Source organism: Spermophilus citellus (genome assembly GCF_964194105.1).
Source record: "Spermophilus citellus genome assembly, chromosome: 12".
NCBI lineage: Eukaryota > Metazoa > Chordata > Mammalia > Rodentia > Sciuridae > Spermophilus > Spermophilus citellus.
The window spans coordinates 103,049,635-103,070,419 of NC_138198.1; the positions used below are offsets into that span (position 1 = coordinate 103,049,635).

The window sequence follows — 20,785 nt, forward strand, 5'->3', positions numbered from 1 at the left end:
TTGGCAACATAGTGAGAACCCCTAAAAATAAAAAGGGCTAAAAAAAAAACAAGAGAGAGAAATGAATTACAGTAGATGGGGTAGAGAGAGAAGATGGGAGAGGAGGGGAGGGGAGGGGGGATAGGAAGGGGATAGGAAAGGCAGCAGAATACAACAGACACTAGTATGGCAGTATGTATAAACGTGGATGCGTAACCAATGTGATTCTGCAATCTGTACGTGGTAAAAATGGGATCATAACCCACTTGAATCAAATGTATGAAATATGATATGTCAAGAGCTTTGTAATGTTTTGAGCAACCAATAAAAAAATAATAAAATAAAAAGGACTGAGATGGAACACCCAGTACTGCAAAAAAGAAAAATGGGGGTGGAGCGAGAGAGAGAGAGAGAGAGAGAGAGAGAGAGAGAGAGAGAGAGAGGGACTTCTAGCAAGGTGGTTAGGGAAGTCTTTACAGCAAATATGGAGTTTCTTCAGGACTAGAAGTATGGGGAGATTTTTGAAAGGAAAAGCTCACATGGCTAGAGAAACGGCCTCAGCCCCCCTGAAAGCACAAGCTACTGAAACAGCAGACCCCACATGTGTCACTGTTCACCCTCTGTCCCCCCATGACCTCATGCCTCTTGAGCTGTCAGTCCGTCCTCAGGCCAGTCCTCTGGACCCATCCTCAGTCACTGTCTTCCCTTTCCCTCTCACCAGCTGCATGACCGATGAGCAGCTGCCCCTCAAGGAGATGTCTGACAACCACAACAGCCCTCTCCTGCCAGAGCCTCTTTCCAGCAGACACAAACTCTACGAGTCAGAGCCGAGCAGCCCTACCTGGCCGTCTAGCCCCCAGGATACACACCCAGCCCTGCCCCTGCTGGAAATGCCTGAAGAAAAGGTGAGCCATGTCCAATCCAGGATGCTCTCCAGGTGAGGAGGTGCAGGGAGGGGAGTGAAAGGTGCTGTTTTCCGGGCCTCCCAATGGACTCCATGATCAGTCCTACCTGGCCTTAGATATAAAAGCGTGGCTGTCTGTGGAACATGACCGTAAAGTACAAGCAAACAATGCTCACACTCACATGCCAGGCTTCCATCTGTCTCCAAAATCTTTCCCCTTAGATTTTCTCCATGAGAAAGTCTCCAGAATAAAGGCTTTTTCCAGAATATGGGCCCTGGCACTCTTTGGACACAGCTGCAGGAGGTGGACTGGATAGCTTGTGACAGTGGAGAGGGACACAACACTGAGTCTTTCTAATGAGATAAAATTCACATGCCATAAAATTTATCCTTTAAAAACATATATTAAAGTGCTTTTAAGGATATTTATAAAGTTGTGCAAACATCACTACAATCTACTTCCAGTATATTTACCTTGTCTCAAAAAGAAAGCCCGTGACCATTAGCAGTCACCCCCCTTTCCACCCTCCCCATCCCCACCTCTAGCAACCACCAATCTGATTTTGGTCCCTACGATTTTGCCTATTCTGAATATTTCACATAAATCATACAATATGTAACCCTTTGTGACTGGCTTCTTTCACTTAGCATGTTTTCAGGTTCATCCATGTCACAGTGAAAAGTAAGACTTCATTCCCTTTTATGACCAAACTATATTTCCCTGTGTGGACACACCACAGTTTGTCTATCCACTCATCAGTTGATGGAGATTTAGGTTGTTGCCACTTTTTGATTTTTATAAATAAAGTTGCTATGAACATCCATGCACAAGTTTTGGTGTGGGCATATGGTCTCATTTACCTTGGGTATAAAGCTAAGAGTGAAATTTCTGGATCAGGTAACTCTATGTTTAACATTTTAAGGAACTGCCAATCCCGTCAAAGCAGTTGGACATCCTCACCAAGAGTGTCCCATGTTTCAGTTTCTCCACGTCTTCATCAACTTGTACTGTCCATCTTTTTTTTTTCCTGATTGTATACAAAGATTGGGATGAAAAGGTCCCATATAGCCACTCACCACGAATTTTAGATTGTAATAGGCAATAGATCTGATGCATACATACAGACCACAATTTTTTTAAAATACTGTGGTAATTACATTTCAATGTAATTGGTTTTCTTGGTAATCTTATTTTATTTTATACATTTCCAAACATTTTTCTGCAAAGAAGTTCATAGGCTTCACTAAACTGCCAAAATGGATCCCTGGTACAAAATGTTAAGACAACCCTCTCATGAAGGATGTGTGGCAGTCCCGGAAAGGGTGGGCTTGCATGGAGTACTCGGGACAGCTTTAGACAATGAACATGTGTCCCACCCTTTGTGTCATGATCTTTTACCTTTATCAAAAAAAAAAAAAAAAAAAACTGAAATGTCCCTACTCTCAGAAGAGTATATTCTGATGTCTTCTTGTGGCTTTTCTTGGAAGGATCTCCGGTTATCTGACGAAGACAGCCACATTGTGAAAATTGAAAAACCCAGTGAAAGGAACAAACGGAAAGGGAGCAAGGTGTCCCACAGGGGCTCTGCAGACCGGGGAGGCTTCAGCCTCTTCCAAGCAGTGAGCTACCTCACGGGGGAGATGGAGGAGTACAGGAACTGGCTGAAAGGTAAGCAGACGCCAGCGAAGGAGCTGTGGGCCAGGCCAGAGACAGCCGTTGCTCCCGTTTAGAGGAGGAAGCTACTCCCTCACACCCCATCCCAGGGCTCTCTCAATTGAGGGGCGCTCCAGCCCCAAGTCACTCCGGATACGCATCGCATACCATACTGAGCTGCATTCCCAGGGTCAGAATGAAATGCCCTCCACTGACTTTAGTCCTTTGTAAGTTATCTAAATAAAGGACAATGACATTGGCAACATGTAAACCCTTTCCCAAACAAACCATTTGAATAGCCATTCCTTCACTTGCTCCACAGCTATTTTTTACGGTGCTTACCAAGAGCCAAAAAAAAACAGGCATCATCCCTCCCAGGGTTCCAGGGTTTTTTCCTTTTACTTCTTCTGGAATTAAATGCTACACCAAACACCACACCCTCCCCGTCCCCACTTGCCCCCCACCAGCATGGGTTGTCCGAGAAACCAAATCGGGGAAGGAGGCACACTGTGTCTCCCCTCTTCTATACCCGGTTTCCTCTGGGCCCTGAATCAATAATGATTTCCACAGCTGGGCTAGAACAATTTCTTTTCCCACTTTCCTTTCTTCAGGCTACTTTCTTTGCTACTCAGATAGATACCAGTCCTCAACTGAGTCATGCAGCACTACACAAAAAGAGTTTCCCTCCCTCCCATCCCTTCCCTTGGACCAATAAATTTTCCTTGGAGTGCTCCAGGGGTTTTCTTGCCAACCAAGCCAATGGCTGGAACTCTGTTAAATTAGTCTCCCGTACAGTGCCTCAGTCTTTATGGCAAAAGGAACCATCCAGTCTTGGGCTGGGTGTCACCCGCACCCTTCCCCTTCACTGCCCCACCCTAGGCCAGGCTGAATTAGGAGAAACATCCTGGCTTAAGCATCCCTGTATGCCTTGGTTGCCATGCCAACCAGTGGTCCAGTGGGGCAGTGCAGGCTAGACCCTTTTGATGGCTCTGTCTGTCTCTTGCAGATAAGCCCCTGGCCTTCCAGTTCGTAGACTGGATCCTGAGGGGAGCCGCTCAGGTGATGTTCGTCAACAACCCTCTCAGTGGGCTCATCATCTTCATTGGGCTTCTGATCCAGAATCCCTGGTGGACCATTGCTGGGGCTCTGGGGACAGTGGTCTCCACCTTAACTGCCCTCGCCTTAAACCAGGACAGGTGAGTCCCTCTCTAGAGGTCTCTTGGAAAGATGTATGGGGCACAGCCAGGCGAGTCCCCTGAGAGCTAACTTCACACAGGTCACTGGAAGTTCCTACAGAATGAAGTTCACAGGCAGGGATGGCACCCGGCTCAATTTGACTGTGGAACTTTCTGGAAACTCTCCCTCTGAGAAAGGTGTAGAGGGACATGTAAGCTATTTTTCCCTCATGGGGCCTATGATCTAGTTTCAGTAGACAAGATTGACAGGCAACAGATGCCTCGAATACTACAGGATAGTGCACACCAGAGATTTCAGAGAAGATAGACATCTCTGCCTGCTGGGAAGACTGGGAGGCACTGTTGAGGTAGACATGTTGGGTATGGAGAGAAGTTGAGAAAAAGGGAAGGGTGGTGTGGGAGGGAGCCTCTGAGGAACAGGACAGACAGGGGCAGCAGGAAGAATAGAGACAGACGTGGGGGAGCCAGCTATTGTGAGCCAGGGCAGGTGGGTGCAGAGCCAGATAACAACAACAACCAGCATTTGTAGAACTAGACTTTTTCTTCAGACTTCTGTTATGTTTTACTCCAACAGTTCCTAAACCTTCCTGATCAGAATCTCCTGGGATGATTACCAAAAAAAACAGTTTCAGCCCCTCCTCCCTCCCTCCATAGCTATTCTGATTCAATGGATCCAGGAGGAGAAATTTTAACAAAATCCACCCAGAAGCTTCTGGCATCAGAGAACTTTAGGACATGAATACAGGATTATCCCATATCTTAATGTTTTTCAATTTGGAGTTTATGGAATTGTTAATTAATTACTGACAGCAATTTTTAAAAATAAGACCAATAGAATAAAATTAATCTGACTAGAGCAATCCATGTGTAATAAAGGTAAATATTATTTTGTGAAATGTTTGCTTGAATTCTGTTGGAATGTGGTGGGGGAAGAATTTGATCATAATATAAAAGGTCTTTCTTTGGCCACAGTGAATCTCACCATTGTGTCCATCCACAAAAATGGGTTCCTAATTAGAATAAGATATATTTCATGCTTATATTATTATATCAGAAAGGAATCTACTGTCATGTATGACTAAGAAGAACAAATTTTTTCTCTCAAAAAATTAAAAAGGGCTGGGGTTGTAGCTCAGTGGAAGAGTGCTTGCCTCGAATGTGTGAGGCACTGGGTTTGATCCTCAGCACCACATAAAAATAAAATAAAGATGAAAAGAAAAATTATGAAGCACCACTCTGCCTTGTCACCCAAGGCTCTTAGCACTGTTTACCAGGGCAGATGGTGAGGTCATCAGGTTTTATATTTTGCAGGGTAAGGGGACCTGCAAGACCAAGGTGCTCATCTAAAGTGCCACAGGCAGGGGTGGCAGGACGTGGGCTTGGACATATGACATGTCATGCTTGAAATCATGCTGTCCCTGTCATTGCACCTGCAATGACAAAATGGCCAGAGGTTTCATGGTAAACACAGAGCAGTGGCAATAGTCTGAGCAGCCAACATCACGCCCTCCAGGCCCACCTGGCCTCCCACACACCACCAAGGCAAATGCTTGGGTCAGCTTATCCCCATGAGGAGCTGCCCATGCACCTCTAAGGTGGCCAGAGGGCCCACTCTGGCAAGCTGGGCAGCCATGTGAGTTCAAGTGGAAGAGAGACTGCCTTCTTTGGAGGGCAGGGCTGGTAGGTAAGGAGACAGTGGGCTCCCACCAGAATTTTGTGTCTGCTTCAACTAGGGGCCCCTGTTCCTCATGCCCACTTCCCTATCAGCTCATGGGCAGCTGGCACAAAACTGGCCCCCAGACGGAATCAGCTCCTGCCCACTGCTTCCCCAGTGTTTGCTAGAACTTTCCTGGGCTGAACACTACCCAGTCCTCTGCCTTCTTCACTGTGACCTCAGGCCAGCACCTCCCTCTTTTCCTATCATCCTCATCTGTCATATCTGTGGCTCTTAAACCCGTCACTTCTTGGTTTGACAGTCTCATGCTCTGCTTTTTCTCATGACTATATATACTGGTAAACTCGCCAAGCCATTCAGAGTTGCATCAGAGACTTCAGTTTTACACCAGGCCCACCGAATCCTCCCAGACAACCCAATTAAGAATTCAGATAAAAATCCAAGCCCTCAGCTTGGCTTCCAGAACCTTCTTTGAGGTCCCCTTGCTACCCAGTCACTCTTATCCTCAGTTAAGCACTCTCATGATTTCCGTGATTGACACCTAGTATACCTCTTCCTATCCAATCCTACCATTCCTTCAAATCTCTCCTCCTCCAGGGAGGCATTAGATTTTATTAGATTGTTCTTTGATTTTTTTTTTTTTTCTGAGTCTTCTCTCCATGGAGTATTCAGGACAGCAAGGCCATTTCCAATATTCCATATTATACCACAGCACCTAAGAAAAACTCAAGCTTCCTTGCTGACAGGTAATCACCATGTTTTACCCCATAGGTCCAAAGCTCCAGGTCCCCTTCACAACACACCTGCCTATCTCCTTCCAAGGACTCCATCACTGTCCCCAATGAGCCACTGACACAGCTAGCTGTGTGTCCTAGCCATACCTCACCCCACTACTCCTCAACACCTCACTGTCTCCCTCCTCCTTCCGCACTGGTCCGCGACTACACTTTGTGAATAAGAACTCAGGTCAACACACTGACTTCAGTGTGGCCTGATGGAATTTGGACCTGGTGAGGAGCTTTTGGGTATTGGGATAGAACCTAATTTTATATCCCCAATGGTCAGGGTGGGGATGTAAGGCAACGGGTTTCCTTTTGATAACTAAACCCAGAAGCCAGCACTTTTGGCTAAAGAGAGAGGGAGTTCTGGAAAGAGATGGTCCACAGGAAGCAGCTGTCGAAGCAGGCTTGAGATGTCCCTCTAATTTTGTCTCCCCTGGACTCTCTCACCTTGACTCCTGCTACCCTGGCCACACCCAGCCCCTGGGACTGCAGAATCCCCCTGTACACAAAAGGGGCCAGCCAACTTTCAACAATTTCCCTAACGCAGCTGGTATTGACACAAAGAGGACTCCATTCTAACAAGAAACACAACTGAAAAATATGGAGAAAACAGAAATACTCTATAGAAAAAGATTCCCCCCGAACAAGGGTTCTGCTCCTGAGGGGGCCCCAGATGTCTCTGCTGGTGCCCTCGTGCCCTCCCAGCCCCTGGCATGTCTCCAGCTGCCCAGAAACTACCTGGCCTGGGGAGTAGCTAAAGACCCAGCTGGTCCTGGGTCCAGTACAAGGCACTTGTGTCCACAGCTCTCTTGGCAGGAACCCTGTCAAAGTGACTCTCCTGCCACGCCCCCAAGCCTCACGCACTCTCCCATGTCTAGTTCAAGATCTCCTGGCTACTATGGAGGGGGAAGCTCCTCCTGACTTCAGTCCTAAGTCATGGCCCCCCGCTGGGCAGAAGCCCTCTTCTCAGAATTCCCTCCCTTCATCTCAGAGAGCCGGGAGCTTCCAGAAGCCTCAGCCACATAAGAGCAGCCAAAACGTGATTAGGATTAGTACTCACACATATTCATTTAACAAATGCTGGTTGGATGACTACTGCATACCACAGGCTGCTGACATAGGTATACCAGTGAACACAGACAGGCCCTTGCCCTCAAGGAACTTACAGCCAAGTGCCAGAGGACATAGGCATAAGGCTCATTCTCTGGCAGGGATCTTGTGTAGGATTTGTCCAGACCCTTCCCCCTACCCCCTTTCCTGCTCTCCTCTCCCAGCAGAGCTATTGCAAAGATCAAGGGCAATGTCACTCAGGATCAGGGAGAGAGGTTTAGTACAGCAAACTTCTCTGAAACAGAGACAATGGACCCAAGCTTGGTTCTACACAACTCTGCCCCCATCCTCCAACATAGACCTGGGTGGGGGTGCTTGTGGGTAAGATGATTCAGCACCTCCACTCCCTGCAGACACACAGGGAAAGCCCCCAAAGCTCAGCCCGAGAGACCATGTCTCCATCTGCCTCCCTTCATTCCTCCGCCCTCTCTCTGGCCCTTCTCCCTTGCAACACACATACACAAACACAAACACACACACACACACACACACACACACACACACACACACACACACTTTCTCTGCATCACACCTCAAACTTCTAATAGATTTCCTTCTGTACCTGGCAGAATGAGATGCCCCCAAATGAGCAAAGGAAAAGTACTGGAACTACCCAACTGCCCAGTATTCATTGATCGAGCTGACTTTTTAATGTATCATTAGTAAAGTTATCGTCTAAATTACCTTAGAATTCTTGGGGGAAAGAGCCCAATAGGCCACACCAAATTTCAACTCCAACTTACTGTTTCACCCCCAGATCAGCCATTGCCGCAGGACTGCACGGCTACAATGGGACGCTGGTGGGACTGCTAGTGGCCGTGTTCTCTGAGAAGTTGGACTACTACTGGTGGCTTCTGTTCCCTGTGACCTTCACAGCCATGGCCTGGTGAGGCGCCTCCTTCTTTCTGCATACAGATCCTTGGGGCCCCAAGATGCCTGTGCCTTTCACTGGACAAGGACAGGCCTTCCACTGTCAGTGGACACTGACACTCAGTGTCTTCATGAACAGGCTGATTTGTGTTGCAAGACACCATGAAAGCTCAGGAGCTCAGGAGCAACACAAGGGGACAGCATAGAAATGTGTTGATAAGCTTCCTTGAGTGACAGGCTTCATAATAAAGGCTAACTTTGAGTAGCTCCTAAATGCCAGGCACAGTGCTAAGCAAGATGGGGGTGTGTGTGTCCCAGTTGACAGAAGGGAAGACCAAGGCACGCAGAGGTCAAGTAGCTTGCCCCAGGTCATGCTCTATGAATGTCTGTGATGCTTGCTTTCTAAGTCCAGAGTGGGCATATCAGACCCCAGGCTGCGTGGCAATCATCTATTATGTAGCCTACCCTAGATCCAAAAGCTGAAAATTCACTTGTGATAGAAACAGAAGGCTTTCTTGGGACAAAATGTCCCTCTGTAAACTGGAATATTTGAATTAGAAGTATCACTTGTGTCTTCCTCAAGGTGGAAGGGGGTCTGAAAAAAAAAATTCATTGAGTGCAGGGTATGTGCCTGTCACTCACACACATGACTCTTAGCTCATCTGAATTTACAGCAGGTCGGCAGAGGGCCCAGAGGGTCTCAGTAGTGTGCCTGTTGTCACGGTGAACCCTTGACCTCCACCCCTGACTTCCTGTGTGCATTCTACCCTGGCCTCAACTCCGCTCACACATGGTGATTTATTCCTGTTCTCAGTGATAAATCAGACATGGTGACTTATTTTTAACATCTCTAAGAAATAAATTCTTTCTTTGGTTTTAAAGTCTGGAGTTCCTAAAACCAGTTAATTTCATTTAGCTTAAGTACTGTTTCATTACTTTTTAGTAGTGCTTGCAAATAAATTACTACATTAACCATTCTGGGCAATTTATTTTTCTTCTTCGGATTTCTTTCTGAATCTGTTGGGACAAAAAGATAAGGCAGTCATTTCTGAGGGGATTTCTTTAATTCTCACCCCCTGTGAGGAGCAGAACTTGTCCTCATTTGCATATATGTGCTTTATAACTATATAGATTAAGCCCCTCAGCCAGGTGGCACTAGGTGGCAGTTAGACTTCAGTGTCCCCCACTTCCCAATTTAAAAGAAAAACTACATTGATACTCTACCCTGGGCAGAGCATTGTGCTTCATTAACTCTACTTCATAATCCATTCATGTGGTCTTTCAAATTTATCTAAGTAGGGTGGGTATTGGTAATGCCATGTCCCAAATCAATTCAATAAACAAATAGTTGTGTTTATTTGACTATTGGTTGAGTGCAGGGATATTCTAGAAGCCAAGGATAGTAAGGAAAGGTAAAGAGCTCTGTTCACAAAGAGAGAAATGAACTCATAAGCTAATTAATAAAAGGAGGTCATTTCAAAAAACGCAGTATGTGGTTTGGAAACCAAAATAGAATCAATGGAACCAAGAGTGATTCTGGCCATGGGTGGTCAGGGAAGGCCACTTTGTAGCTTGGACATTCAAAGATCTAGAGAAAGGGTTGTCACAGGTAGAAAACCCAAACTGGGGAAGTGTGATGTGTTCAAGAAGTAGAGACCAGTGGGCCAAAGCCCCGAGAATGCTGGAGGAGGTGCCGGAGGTGAGAGCGAGAGATGATGAGGGCTGGCCCCCTGCTCCCTGGAGAGCCAAGAAGTCTTATGATTTTTATTACAACTGTAGTAAAACACAGGACACAGGATTGACGGATATAATTTATATTTAAACAAATGCCTCTGCTTGCAAAGCAGAGCAAGAATGGATGAGGGAGCACAGTCCCAAGTCTGCTATAATGAGCCACAGAGAGATGAGAGCAGTTGGGACTGGAGTGATGAAGGAGAAGACACTTCCATCAAAGGAAAGAGGTAGAGTATGTGGGTGTGAGGTTTGGTTTTGGTTTGGTTTGGTTTTTTTGGTCGGAAAAATGAAGCATTTCTCATTTTGTCATTTGTATTTTTTTTTAAAGGAGTAAAACCCAATGGTTGGCTGAAAGTAAAAGGGAAGCAGATAATAAAGATTTGAGCGAAAGCTGAAAATGTGAAATAGTCCTTAGTGTGTTGAAGAGTTTGTGTGCAGGGGAGGTGCGGTAGGGTAAGGTAGACCCCCTTGAGATTCATGGTCATGAATTGAGGGTAGACTGTGCAGGCAGATCATGTGATTGCATGTTAGGTATCTAGGGTGGCTGGTCCCTTCCAGAAGAAATGGAAGTGAAGAGAGGTTCATTACCTAACGTTGCTCATTTGACCTGTAAGCATAGTAGTGAGGATTTGTATCCAGCTCCATCTGCCTCCAAAATCCATGCTCTTTCCAAGAAAGAGGACAAGAAGACAGAAGGTACAAACAACTGAAGGCTCACTTCACCTGGCAGTTCTCAGAGTAGCTCTTAGTGTTCTTGCTGAGTCCAGGCTTCCACAGGACCCACACACCATACTAGCCTCCTCCTAGGTCAGACTCCTAAAATGCTATCACAGCCCAGGACAATAGCTGATTGTTGAAAAGCAAGAATTGCATTTTTTTTGAGAATGTATTGGTTTCATTTTCTCCATTTAAGAAACAAGGAAATGCTTAAATTATTTATAATGTATTCTATTTAAAATGTTTCAATATTTTCAAATTTTGTTTCACATAGCTGTAAATTGAAGTTGAACATCTCATTTCCAATCCCAAAGCAATGGACCACTAGAATCTTGAGGGAGTCAGGAATGACTATAACAGGAGAGGGGAGGGCAGAGGGCACAGTGGCCAGAGCAGAAGGGAGAGTGTCAAAGTAAGAGTACTCATAGTGATCGGCCCTCTGTCTCTTCCACCTTCAGCCCAGTTATCTCCAGTGCCCTGAGCACCATCTTCAACAAGTGGGACCTGCCAGTTTTCACGTTGCCCTTCAACATCGCTGTGACTCTGTACCTGGCAGCCACAGGCCACTACAACCTCTTCTTCCCCATGACGCTAGTAGAGCCTGTGTCGTCGGTACCCAATATCACCTGGACAGACATTGAAATGCCCTTGGTGAGTTTCCCAATGGCGATGAGTTGAAGCCCCTCAATTCCATGGCAGATCCTCTTGCTTCCCAGCCTGTACCTTCCCCAGGTGCTCAGCTTCAGCTTCACCAGACAGTGTCCTTGGCAGTCCAGAAAGCATGGCTGCCACATCCGGACACCCATTCAACAGAACATATTGAGCATCTGAGATGTGCCAGGCAATTTTCCAGATACTGGGCATACACAAGGAAGAAAGCAACAGCCCTTTCCTCCTGAAACTTACATTCTATAGAGGGGAAGAGATAACACAAGCGAACAAATAAGGGCTACGTTGACAGCGCAGGGTGGTGTGATTGTGTGAAAAAAATATCAGATAAGATAGATAAAAGAATAAGAGACTAAAACAAATGTTTAAAATTAGGATGTTACAGGTGTTACCAGTAGAAGACAATGGTTAAATTTTCACATACTCTCTATACTAATGATTCTCAAGCAAAGGTGATTTTTGTTCCTTGGGGACATTAGGCAAGGTCTGAAGAAACCTTTTTTTGTCAAGACCAGAGAAGTGCTTCTGGAATGCAGCAAGTGAGAGCTGTGTACCCTGCTCAACATCCTATCACGCACAAGACTGCTTCCCACCACCCTCAGCAAAGAATTCTAGTCCAAAATGTCTATAGGACCCAAGTTGAGAAACTCTGCTTGATATCCCACCATCACAAATGTACAGTTGCTAAGAGTATACTGTCACCCATCCTCTGGCCTTTAGGAATAAGGACCCATTGTCCCTGGCCCACATCCAAGAGTCACTATTTAAGCACCCACCATAGGAACATGTGGCTTGACCAGAGAGAAAGGCCCACTCCACGCTGTGAGGCCAGACAACCCAGTCAGTGCTGAGGGGACCTGTGTGATGTGGGTCACAGAGAAGAGGACCTTCTTACTCCTCCTCAAAATAAACAATGAGAAAGCAGGTGGACCAAATCGGGATATCCTGAGGCCCAAGCTCGCCCTCCAACTCCGCGGCAGCCCACCACTCTAACAAACAGCATCCTTCTCTCCCACATCCACCAGATCTGAATATTGAAGAATCCATGCCACTTCCCTGTTTCTCTAAAGCATTGCAGGGGAAAGACTTCGTTTTGTTTAACCAGCTTGTTGTTGTTCGTGAGAATAATAAGGAGTATGAAGAAGACCAGGTGCTCGGTAAATTTCCACCACACACCTGACTGCGCTTCACCCCAGGGTGTCAACTGGGCCTGGAGAGCAGGGTTAGGGGAAGACTGCACAGTTCACCAGGCTAAAATATGGACCCTGGCACAGGAGCTTCATTCATTCATCTGCATATGGCTCTATTCCAAGGCCCCTTGTTCCCTCATTCCTCTCATTCTTTATTGCTTGAGCTTACAACTGTGTTCCCGGATGGACAGGTAGAAGCTGGATTCCCCTCAGCACTCCGCATCCCCTAGACATTGGAAGGTCATTGGGATCTTTGTTGGGTAGACTTCTAGCCTGTTCCACATGTAAGCTGAGTTCCCTGGTCTGGTACAAAGCATTTTCTGGAACCAATATATAACACTAGGTAGGACCTACCTGCCATTCCTAGCATAGGTTTATAAGCTAATCAATACATATTTTTATGCACATTTTGTATACTCAGTCATAAAACATCCTATCCTCTAAGAATCCTATGACCCAGAGAAATGAGCTACAGAATTTTAAAGATGGAAGGACCTCTGCTAGGCCAGCCTCTTCATGTTGCAGAGGAAGACACCAGAGCCTGGAATGAGGAAGTGACATGTGTATGGTCACACAGTGAGTTCCCTCTGGAAGCTGGAGTCCTGTATCCCTAGGCCAGTGCTCACCCTCCTCTACCTCTCTCTGTCTTTTCCCCTTTTGACCTCAAAGGATTGCAGAGATATGGACAATTCAGCCTGAACAGAGAAAGACTATTCAACCTCTGTCTCAAATCAGTCATCCCCAAGCCCTCCACCACCAGATCACTCTCAAGGCTCAGGGGTGTTGGGGCTGCGTGCCGTTCTTCAGCTGTTCCAGAACAGTGTTTTATCACTCTGCTAAGTGGAAGAGCAGGGAAAACGCCTTCTCCTCCTTTCCAGGGATAGAATAGAGAGCACCTAAAAGGATGTATCAGCGATGTGGGGGTGGTAAAGACCTGACTAACGGTCAAGTTCAGAGGCTCTAGCTTAGGGAACTCACTCATCAAAATAATCTAGGATATCTCAGCTATTTGTAGATATTTCTAGGATTCCAGGAGGTTGAAAGGAAATACCCTAGTGCCCTGAAACCCCAAAAGGCAGTCTGAGAAGGCCATGCATTCTGGTCCCCTCCAAGCAGAAGCTGTGTGTTCCTCAGAAGCATCTGTGCCTGGCCCCCATGTTGGGTCCTGCCCTCCTGGGTGCATGAAGTTGCCAGATGCCTGGTAGGTGGTGGAGTGGGGAGCTATTTGTTCCAGTTTTTGCCCTCCCCTGTTCTCACACTGGAGGGCACGGTCATCCTCCCGTTCCACCTCATTGCCCCCTCCAGGAATGGCTCAGCAGTGGCCCACAGGCCCCGTCTTTGCATTATCAACTGATGCTCCAGTGACTCAGGTTCTGTTGATTTTGCAGCTGTTACAAGCCATCCCCGCTGGGGTTGGCCAGGTGTATGGCTGTGACAACCCCTGGACCGGCGGCATGATCCTGGTGGCTCTGTTCATCTCCTCCCCGCTCATCTGCTTACACGCAGCCATCGGGTCCATCGTGGGGATGTTAGCAGGTAAAGCACGGCCCCTGCTTGGATCCTCAGAATAATCGTTGTAGGGTCCATTCTCCCCACACACAGCAAATATTCTAGATGTACTCTCTTCACTGGAGTTTCAAACACGGTCAGGGGTAGGAACTTAGTTTTCCTTTTCCTGAGTCTCTAAAGGGAGCAGATTGCAACTTAGGGGGATGGCATCTGCCTGTGGGGGAGGGGCACAGGAAAGTCCAAGCTGGACACACGGCCAGCACTTTGGAGTTTTGCGTAAGCTAAAAGGAAAAGTTTTCCCAAAATTGGATCAGCATTTCACAAGTGCGATTTCACCTTCCTCCACCTTTGTAAATACATAGATATGTTCTGTACCACAAGAGCCAGAAATGAGGAAGGGAACATTGGGAGTAGAAGCCTGTTTTTTACTTATTCCAATACTATTCGATATTCAAAGACGTTTGGAAGCAGCCACTTTAAACATTTTTAATTGGAAATACTCTCACACTCATCAAAAAAAATCACAAAAATAAATAATACCAGAGGTGCCCACTGAGTCCTTACCCAGACTCACCTGTTGTTTGCATCCTACCCCTGTGGATATGACTCACCTCTACATGTGCCTATAGTTGTAGACTCATAATTTTCAGCCATTGGACATGGAATTTTTAAAAATCAAATCGCTCTTGCTAAAAATGAAGCTTCTCTGGCTAAAGGAGTGGGTAGGCTTGACTCCCACTTCCGCTGCCCATCTGTCCAGCAGTAGTCACACCTCTGTGTGAAAACCCTGCCTTTGGAAAACTGTTTGGAAACCACTGCTTTCTTGCCATTGTCAGTTTCCTGAGACCCGAAGCCATCTGCAGAGATTCCTTTGATAGACAAGGTTGTAGGTATAGGGTGAAAAACCAGAAAGGAACCTGAGACCTGGCACTATCCTCTGTGGTCCAGAATCACTCAGAAATACCACATCTCATTCCACAGCCCTGACGGTGGCCACGCCCTTCGAGACAATCTACATGGGCCTCTGGAGCTACAACTGCGTCCTCTCCTGCATCGCCATCGGGGGCATGTTCTACGCCCTCACCTGGCAGACCCACCTGCTGGCACTTGTCTGTGGTGGGTATTCGAGAAAGTGACAACAAAGTCACTTCTCTATTCCTATTCCTAGCTCCCTTGTTATGTGCCTGAACAAGCTCATCCCCCAGATCAATAGGAACAAGATGTTTATTGTCCCCCGGCTCCATGCAAGGCCATCATGGACATGGGGAAGAAATAAAAGAATGTAAGACTTTAACATCTTCCCTCAGAGAATGCACCGTCAGGTGGGAGATAACTGCAAAGATGTCAAACAGACATGCCCCATGTCAGGGCACAGTGCAGACACTGAGGCTGCAGGAAAGAACACAGGAGCCCTGCTGTTGGTCTGGGCTCTGCCAGGGCAGTGGCTGGAGGGGGATGCACAGGCTCTGGGAAGCTGACTGTTGGTCCTTGTAACTCCACAGCTCTGTTTTCTGCATACATGGGAGCAGCCCTTTCTAACATGATGGCAGTGGTAAGTTTGGACTCTCTCAAGCACCATCCTAACGTGTTCCTGCCCTATCAGAGCTTCTGGATGCTTGGGTTCTTGTGCAAGGTCCTGAGTGGATTATGGTATCTGGTACTTAGTGCTTCAATCAAGGCTTCGCTAGGGTTTATCCAGAGAAGAATTTGTGCATGTACCTCTAGGAAGAGTGTGTGTGTGTGTGTGTGTGTGTGTGTGTGTGTGTTGAAAGAAAAAACAACAGAGAAGGACAGATGGCACTATAGAGATGATGTAGGAATCTATGTCAAGACCAATTTTTAGCTCGAGTATTAAGTGATTCTGATTTTGCCCAAAGGGACCACCTCAAATCCCTTGACCCACTCCTAAGAAATTGAATCCAGGAACAGCAGTGCCTTCCCTAGAGAAGGATCCCCACCCTCAACCCCTACCACATCCTCCTCCCCCAGTGTCTCTGGCCCAACACAGGAGCCTAGAATCATTCTTCAGACCCCGATGCTTTATTTCCAGGTGGCTGTGCCATCAGGCACCTGGGCCTTCTGTATCTCCACCCTCATCTTCCTGCTTCTGACGACCAACAACCCAGCCATCTACAAGCTCCCACTCAGCAAGGTCACCTACCCAGAGGCCAACCGCATCTACTATCTGACAATGAAAAGCAGTGAAGAAGAGAAGTCTCCCAGCGGTGACTAGCCAGCTCCGGGCAGAGATGCTCTGCCCGGACCTTTTGTTCTCAACTCTGGGTCAAGCAGCTCAGTGCTTCCTTCTTTGCCTTTTCTTGCACCTGTATGAAATCAGACACACCTGTCATTCCCCGTCCCTGCGGCTGATCTCTCTCTGTCCAAATCCTCACAATTGTCCTCATAATGGCCACGTTCAAGGAAGTCAGGGATGAGATTGCAAAGTTAAAGGAAGAAGCATGTTTTACATGTTGTTGTTGTACAACAAAAATAGTAAGTCTTTTGGAAAGGTGACTAAAAGGTGATCTTCTTGGACTGTTTAATAAAACATAGATGCTATAGAATTAAACTTGCTGAGTGGCTCCTGGGCAGACATGGAGTAGGGGACACGTGCTAGAGATGAAGGCACCCCAGGCGCAGAGCCAGTGGCTGATGGGCACCTCTGGCCACACTGCTGGAGTTTTCAAATCAAAACAGGGATAAGCAGGGGACTGAAAGTGTCTAAATAAGTTCTGGTCATTCAGGTTTTCCCAAACTGGTGATTACTGCCCCTTTCCCAACACTCATGTTCAAAAACCTGTTTCTATATTATCATGTGAGCAAAATACCAGAGGGCTTACCCTAGCTGGACTCCTTGCTTCTCCAATGCCCCTTTCCCACCCTGAGGAATTTATAATTGCTTCAGGATCCACCCCCAGTGCTCCAGACCTTTGGACACTAGACTTCTCCCGTCATCTCCCACCCTATATTTCTCTGAGATCATTTATCCTTTTTAGTTTTCCTCTTGCAATATGCCTTTTCTTTTTGCAAAGAATCCTATACCACACATTCCTGGTAGTTCTATTATTTTCCACTGGGGTTTATTGTGAGTCCTGGGATGTTACCTTTTATCATTCTTTCTTCTGTTTTCCATCTTCCCCTGCCTTACAACCTCTATTCTGGTTTGTTCATTCCTTGTTTAGAACCCTTCCTTGAGTATATTCTTCAAATAATACAAGAGAAAATAAGGTAGCATATTCCTGGACTCTGTGTCCACAGAGTTTCTTTCCCCTGATAGGAGAATGGCATTTTGGCTGGGCACTGAGCCCCTAGGGTGCATGCAGCCCTGCCCCTCAGATGTCTATACATGTTCTTTCATTTTCTCTCAAGTGTTAAAATGAGAAATCTGAAGCCAATCTCATTCTTTTTCTTTTGTGAATAGCCCTTTCCTTCCTTCTAGGTGACCACAATCTCTTCATCTTTGAAGTTCAGAAATTTGGGGAAGCTACACTGGCGAGTGTGTCTCCTCTCATCAGTCCTGCCTTTCCCTCTGCAAACCCCAGCCTTTCTTCAGCTCAGCCAGCTTTCTTCTAGCATTTATTTGATTACTGCTTTCCCCCCATCTCCTCTGTATTCTCTTTCAGGAACTCCAATATCCATATGTTAGGCTTCCTCAAACCCTAGTCCAAGTTATTTATCTTCTTCCAGTTTTTACCATGCATAATTTTGCCCTGCTCTGACATATTTCCACTTGATCTTTCAGTCACTGATTCATTTCCCAACACTAAACTTTCTTCCTTAGATTCAACTGATAAATATAATTTGGGAAATAGATATAGATATATAGTCTTTGTTTTAGAAAAATCTTTGGGATTTGAGCTAAAATGAAACCCCATGTATGTTCATATTAGTCTTTTGTTTTTATCTGTCTCCTTTTGCTCCCCAAATCAGAGTTACCTTCTGGTAACTTGTAGCCCTAAACTTAGGCCCATTCCCCTTCTTCCATCCCAAATGGGCCCCTGTGCTGATTGCCCAGAATCATCTGCCAGTGTTTGTGACCTGAAAAACTGTCTTCTGCCTGACCTCATTCACTCACTGAGGAAACACTGTCTAAAGAAATATTAATATGTTACTAAGTCCCAGGCTTGACAGTAACAGAACCAGTCCCTGCCTTTGAGAAATTTATTTTATGGGAATTTGCATGACCAGGTGAAGAGTCTCACCTGAGATAAAGATGAGGCTGAGCCTGCTTACGTCCACAGCACTAATCTTCATCTTGAGGAAATTATCTGGTCGGGTTGGTCTTTTGTTTAGGAAATGTATCAGGCATGATTTTAAGGGTTCCAGGAAAATAACTGTGCCTCTTTTCCTGTCCCCTGTGTTCCCATTACCTGCTACCAAAGCATTTCCAGCCATCCCTTTGATTTAAGGCTTTGAACCTGTTAAAACGTAAACAGCCCTGGGAGGATAACAGAGTAAGCATGATCAATCATTTGCATCTTAGGTGGCAGGAGCCATTTCTGAGAATAGGTTCGATGAAAAGGGAGGGGAGAGCACAAAGAAACATGAGCAGCATATTTTAAGATAGTCTTTGGGAAGAAAAAAGAAAAGGGCATCCTGAGATAAGGCCAAGCTGGGTGAAGGAGGGTCTGGAGCACATTGTCCCACCAAAATGACTGTGAAGCTGGTTGTATTTGGCTTGAAAAGAAGATTTGGCTGAGGTCATGGCTGTGTGCAGTAAGAGGAAACACATGTGGAATAAGTCAGCTAGACGTCCCCCCAGAACTCGGGGCACAGGGGTGGGAGTGGTGAGCAGGCCCCCTGAATCCGTGGAGAGGGATGCATCATAGCAATGGCTGAGCCTGAGCACAAGTGTCCTATGAGACTCTCAGTCCCCTACTTGGCATTGCAGGGCTGAAGGCCTGCAGGGGACATTTGCTTTGGGTGGAGTTAGACCAAATGACCACTGCAGGTACTCTCCTCCAACTCCAAATTTCTGTGATTCTGTGGCTCTGAGCTCCTGCCAAGGAATAAGGTGGAAAATCTCTAAGGTGAAGAAAACTCATGGAGACAAAAGTTGAAAATGTACATTTATATTTACAGCTTTTCCTAGAGCTTGACCAGTTAGCCATTTGGTCCATTTTACCAAAATGCTCAGCATGGTTGCTTGTGTAGACACAAACTGGAGGACCAGTGTCACTCAGCTGGCCCTTCTCCTTGACCTGCTCCTCCCCGACCCTCTCCCCTCTGGAGGGTTCTTCTTCCTGTCCATCCTCTAAGCTCTGACCATCACTTGGTCCTCCTGGCCTGTGTCTGTGGCTGCATCAAACGGATGTGCCCCAGTTTGTTCATGGTCCCTGTGTGAGTCTCAGCTTTGTTCTCTTAGGCCCTAAAGGTTGTGAGGGCCTGGGGACAGCTATCACATAAAACCAGGTGGGGAATGAAAGTTTCAGTGTGGGCATGATTTCTACTCAATAAACTGCAGTCTCACTTGGCAGCTTTAAAGGTATTCACATTTTATGTGAGATTTTTTTGACTTGCCTGGTTTTTCTCGCCTCTAGCCATTCAGAGCAGATAGAAGGACCCATAGGGACCCCTTCTACCTCTTGTGGAACTAGAAATTCTAATGCCCCAAGGAGGGGGTGGGAGAGTGACAAGTCCTTTTTAACCCTTTGCGCATTGGTAACTAAGAGCCCCCAGTTCCCTGCTACAGCCACAAGGGCTGCTGGACCCCAAAGAAGCAGCAATTTGCTTTCATTTTATAAGCTCGGGATTGGTTCTCTCCACAGGACCTTGGCCTGTTCCCCTGGAGGAATCTGCCTGCCCTGAGTTAACTCTGGGAATTCGTTTCATTATTCTCCCTCCACAAGGTCAGAAATGTAGCATTGTGAAGAAAACATCATTCTGAAGTGAATTCTGGTTGACTGAGCCTTCAAGGAAAGAGTCTCTTGCACAACAGATCTCTTAGATAGTCCTCAATACCTGGGTTCCAGGCTTTGGTACAACCAACAGGGAACAAGCTTCCATCTCAGCTTTTTGCTGCCTGGGAAGCGCTGGATTACCCTGCCCTGGGTCTCCTGTGCCAATGTGTGTGACAGACACTACACTCCTAGGAGCTATGGTTCCTGTCAGCTCAGAACTCATGATGAGCTTCCTAGATGGCTTCTCCAGGGGACATCATTTCCTTTTCAGCTTGGTTCCATATTCTTCCCAAGTGGCATCTGTCTGTTATGTTTGGGTAGGTGGATGCTCAGGGAGCCAGAGTGAGCTCACTACAAGAAGTTCAGGAGCCCTTAGAAGAGGCCAGAGAAAGATGGCAAGGGGCGAGCATCCGGGCCTGAGCCAAGAGACTACGTGACGGGGGACAAAGAAAAGGTGAAGGCTTGCATTGTCCGCAGAATGCCAAGGCTCTGAGCCAGCACACCCAGGAAGGCCCCTGTGCTGGGAACCACCTGCTCTTGCACACTCCGCCTCTCCCTGGAATGCAAGGGCCTCCTGGATGCTCCTACCCTCTCCTGCCTCCAAAGCACTTCCCTAAGCAGGACCCCTCTTCAGCAGTTCTGAAACACCTGGTGCTGTGGGACGGGGACCTTTGACGTCAGCGGGGGAGTCTGTCTACTCAGGTGTAGCTAATTTCCTCAGTGTGAGGTTCTGTTTCTCATCCTGAGTAGGGCCCACACTCCACCTCTGAGTGTATATTTGGGGGTGGGGTGGTACGTCAGTCTGGGATTGATGACCCATCATACTAGTCAAACAAAGCATGTTTGGATTGGGCCCCCTCCCCAAACTCCAGCCCACCAGACCGAATGGCCTCATG

General features: G+C 46.8%; 1 protein-coding gene across 1 annotated transcript in view; it reads left to right on the top strand.

Moving 5' to 3' along the window:
• Positions 1–734: 734 nt before the first annotated feature.
• Positions 735–20,785, top strand: part of SLC14A2 (solute carrier family 14 member 2) — a gene marked incomplete at both ends in the record, with an annotated part of 45,415 nt that continues 25,364 nt past the window's right edge. Inside the window, 9 exons of the mRNA XM_081263183.1 lie at positions 735–884; positions 2,372–2,552; positions 3,544–3,733; positions 8,058–8,186; positions 11,080–11,272; positions 13,869–14,016; positions 14,971–15,105; positions 15,492–15,541; positions 16,040–16,214. Coding sequence (XP_081119309.1) covers positions 735–884; positions 2,372–2,552; positions 3,544–3,733; positions 8,058–8,186; positions 11,080–11,272; positions 13,869–14,016; positions 14,971–15,105; positions 15,492–15,541; positions 16,040–16,214 — 1,351 coding nt within the window. The remainder of the gene's footprint in view (positions 885–2,371; positions 2,553–3,543; positions 3,734–8,057; positions 8,187–11,079; positions 11,273–13,868; positions 14,017–14,970; positions 15,106–15,491; positions 15,542–16,039; positions 16,215–20,785) is intronic.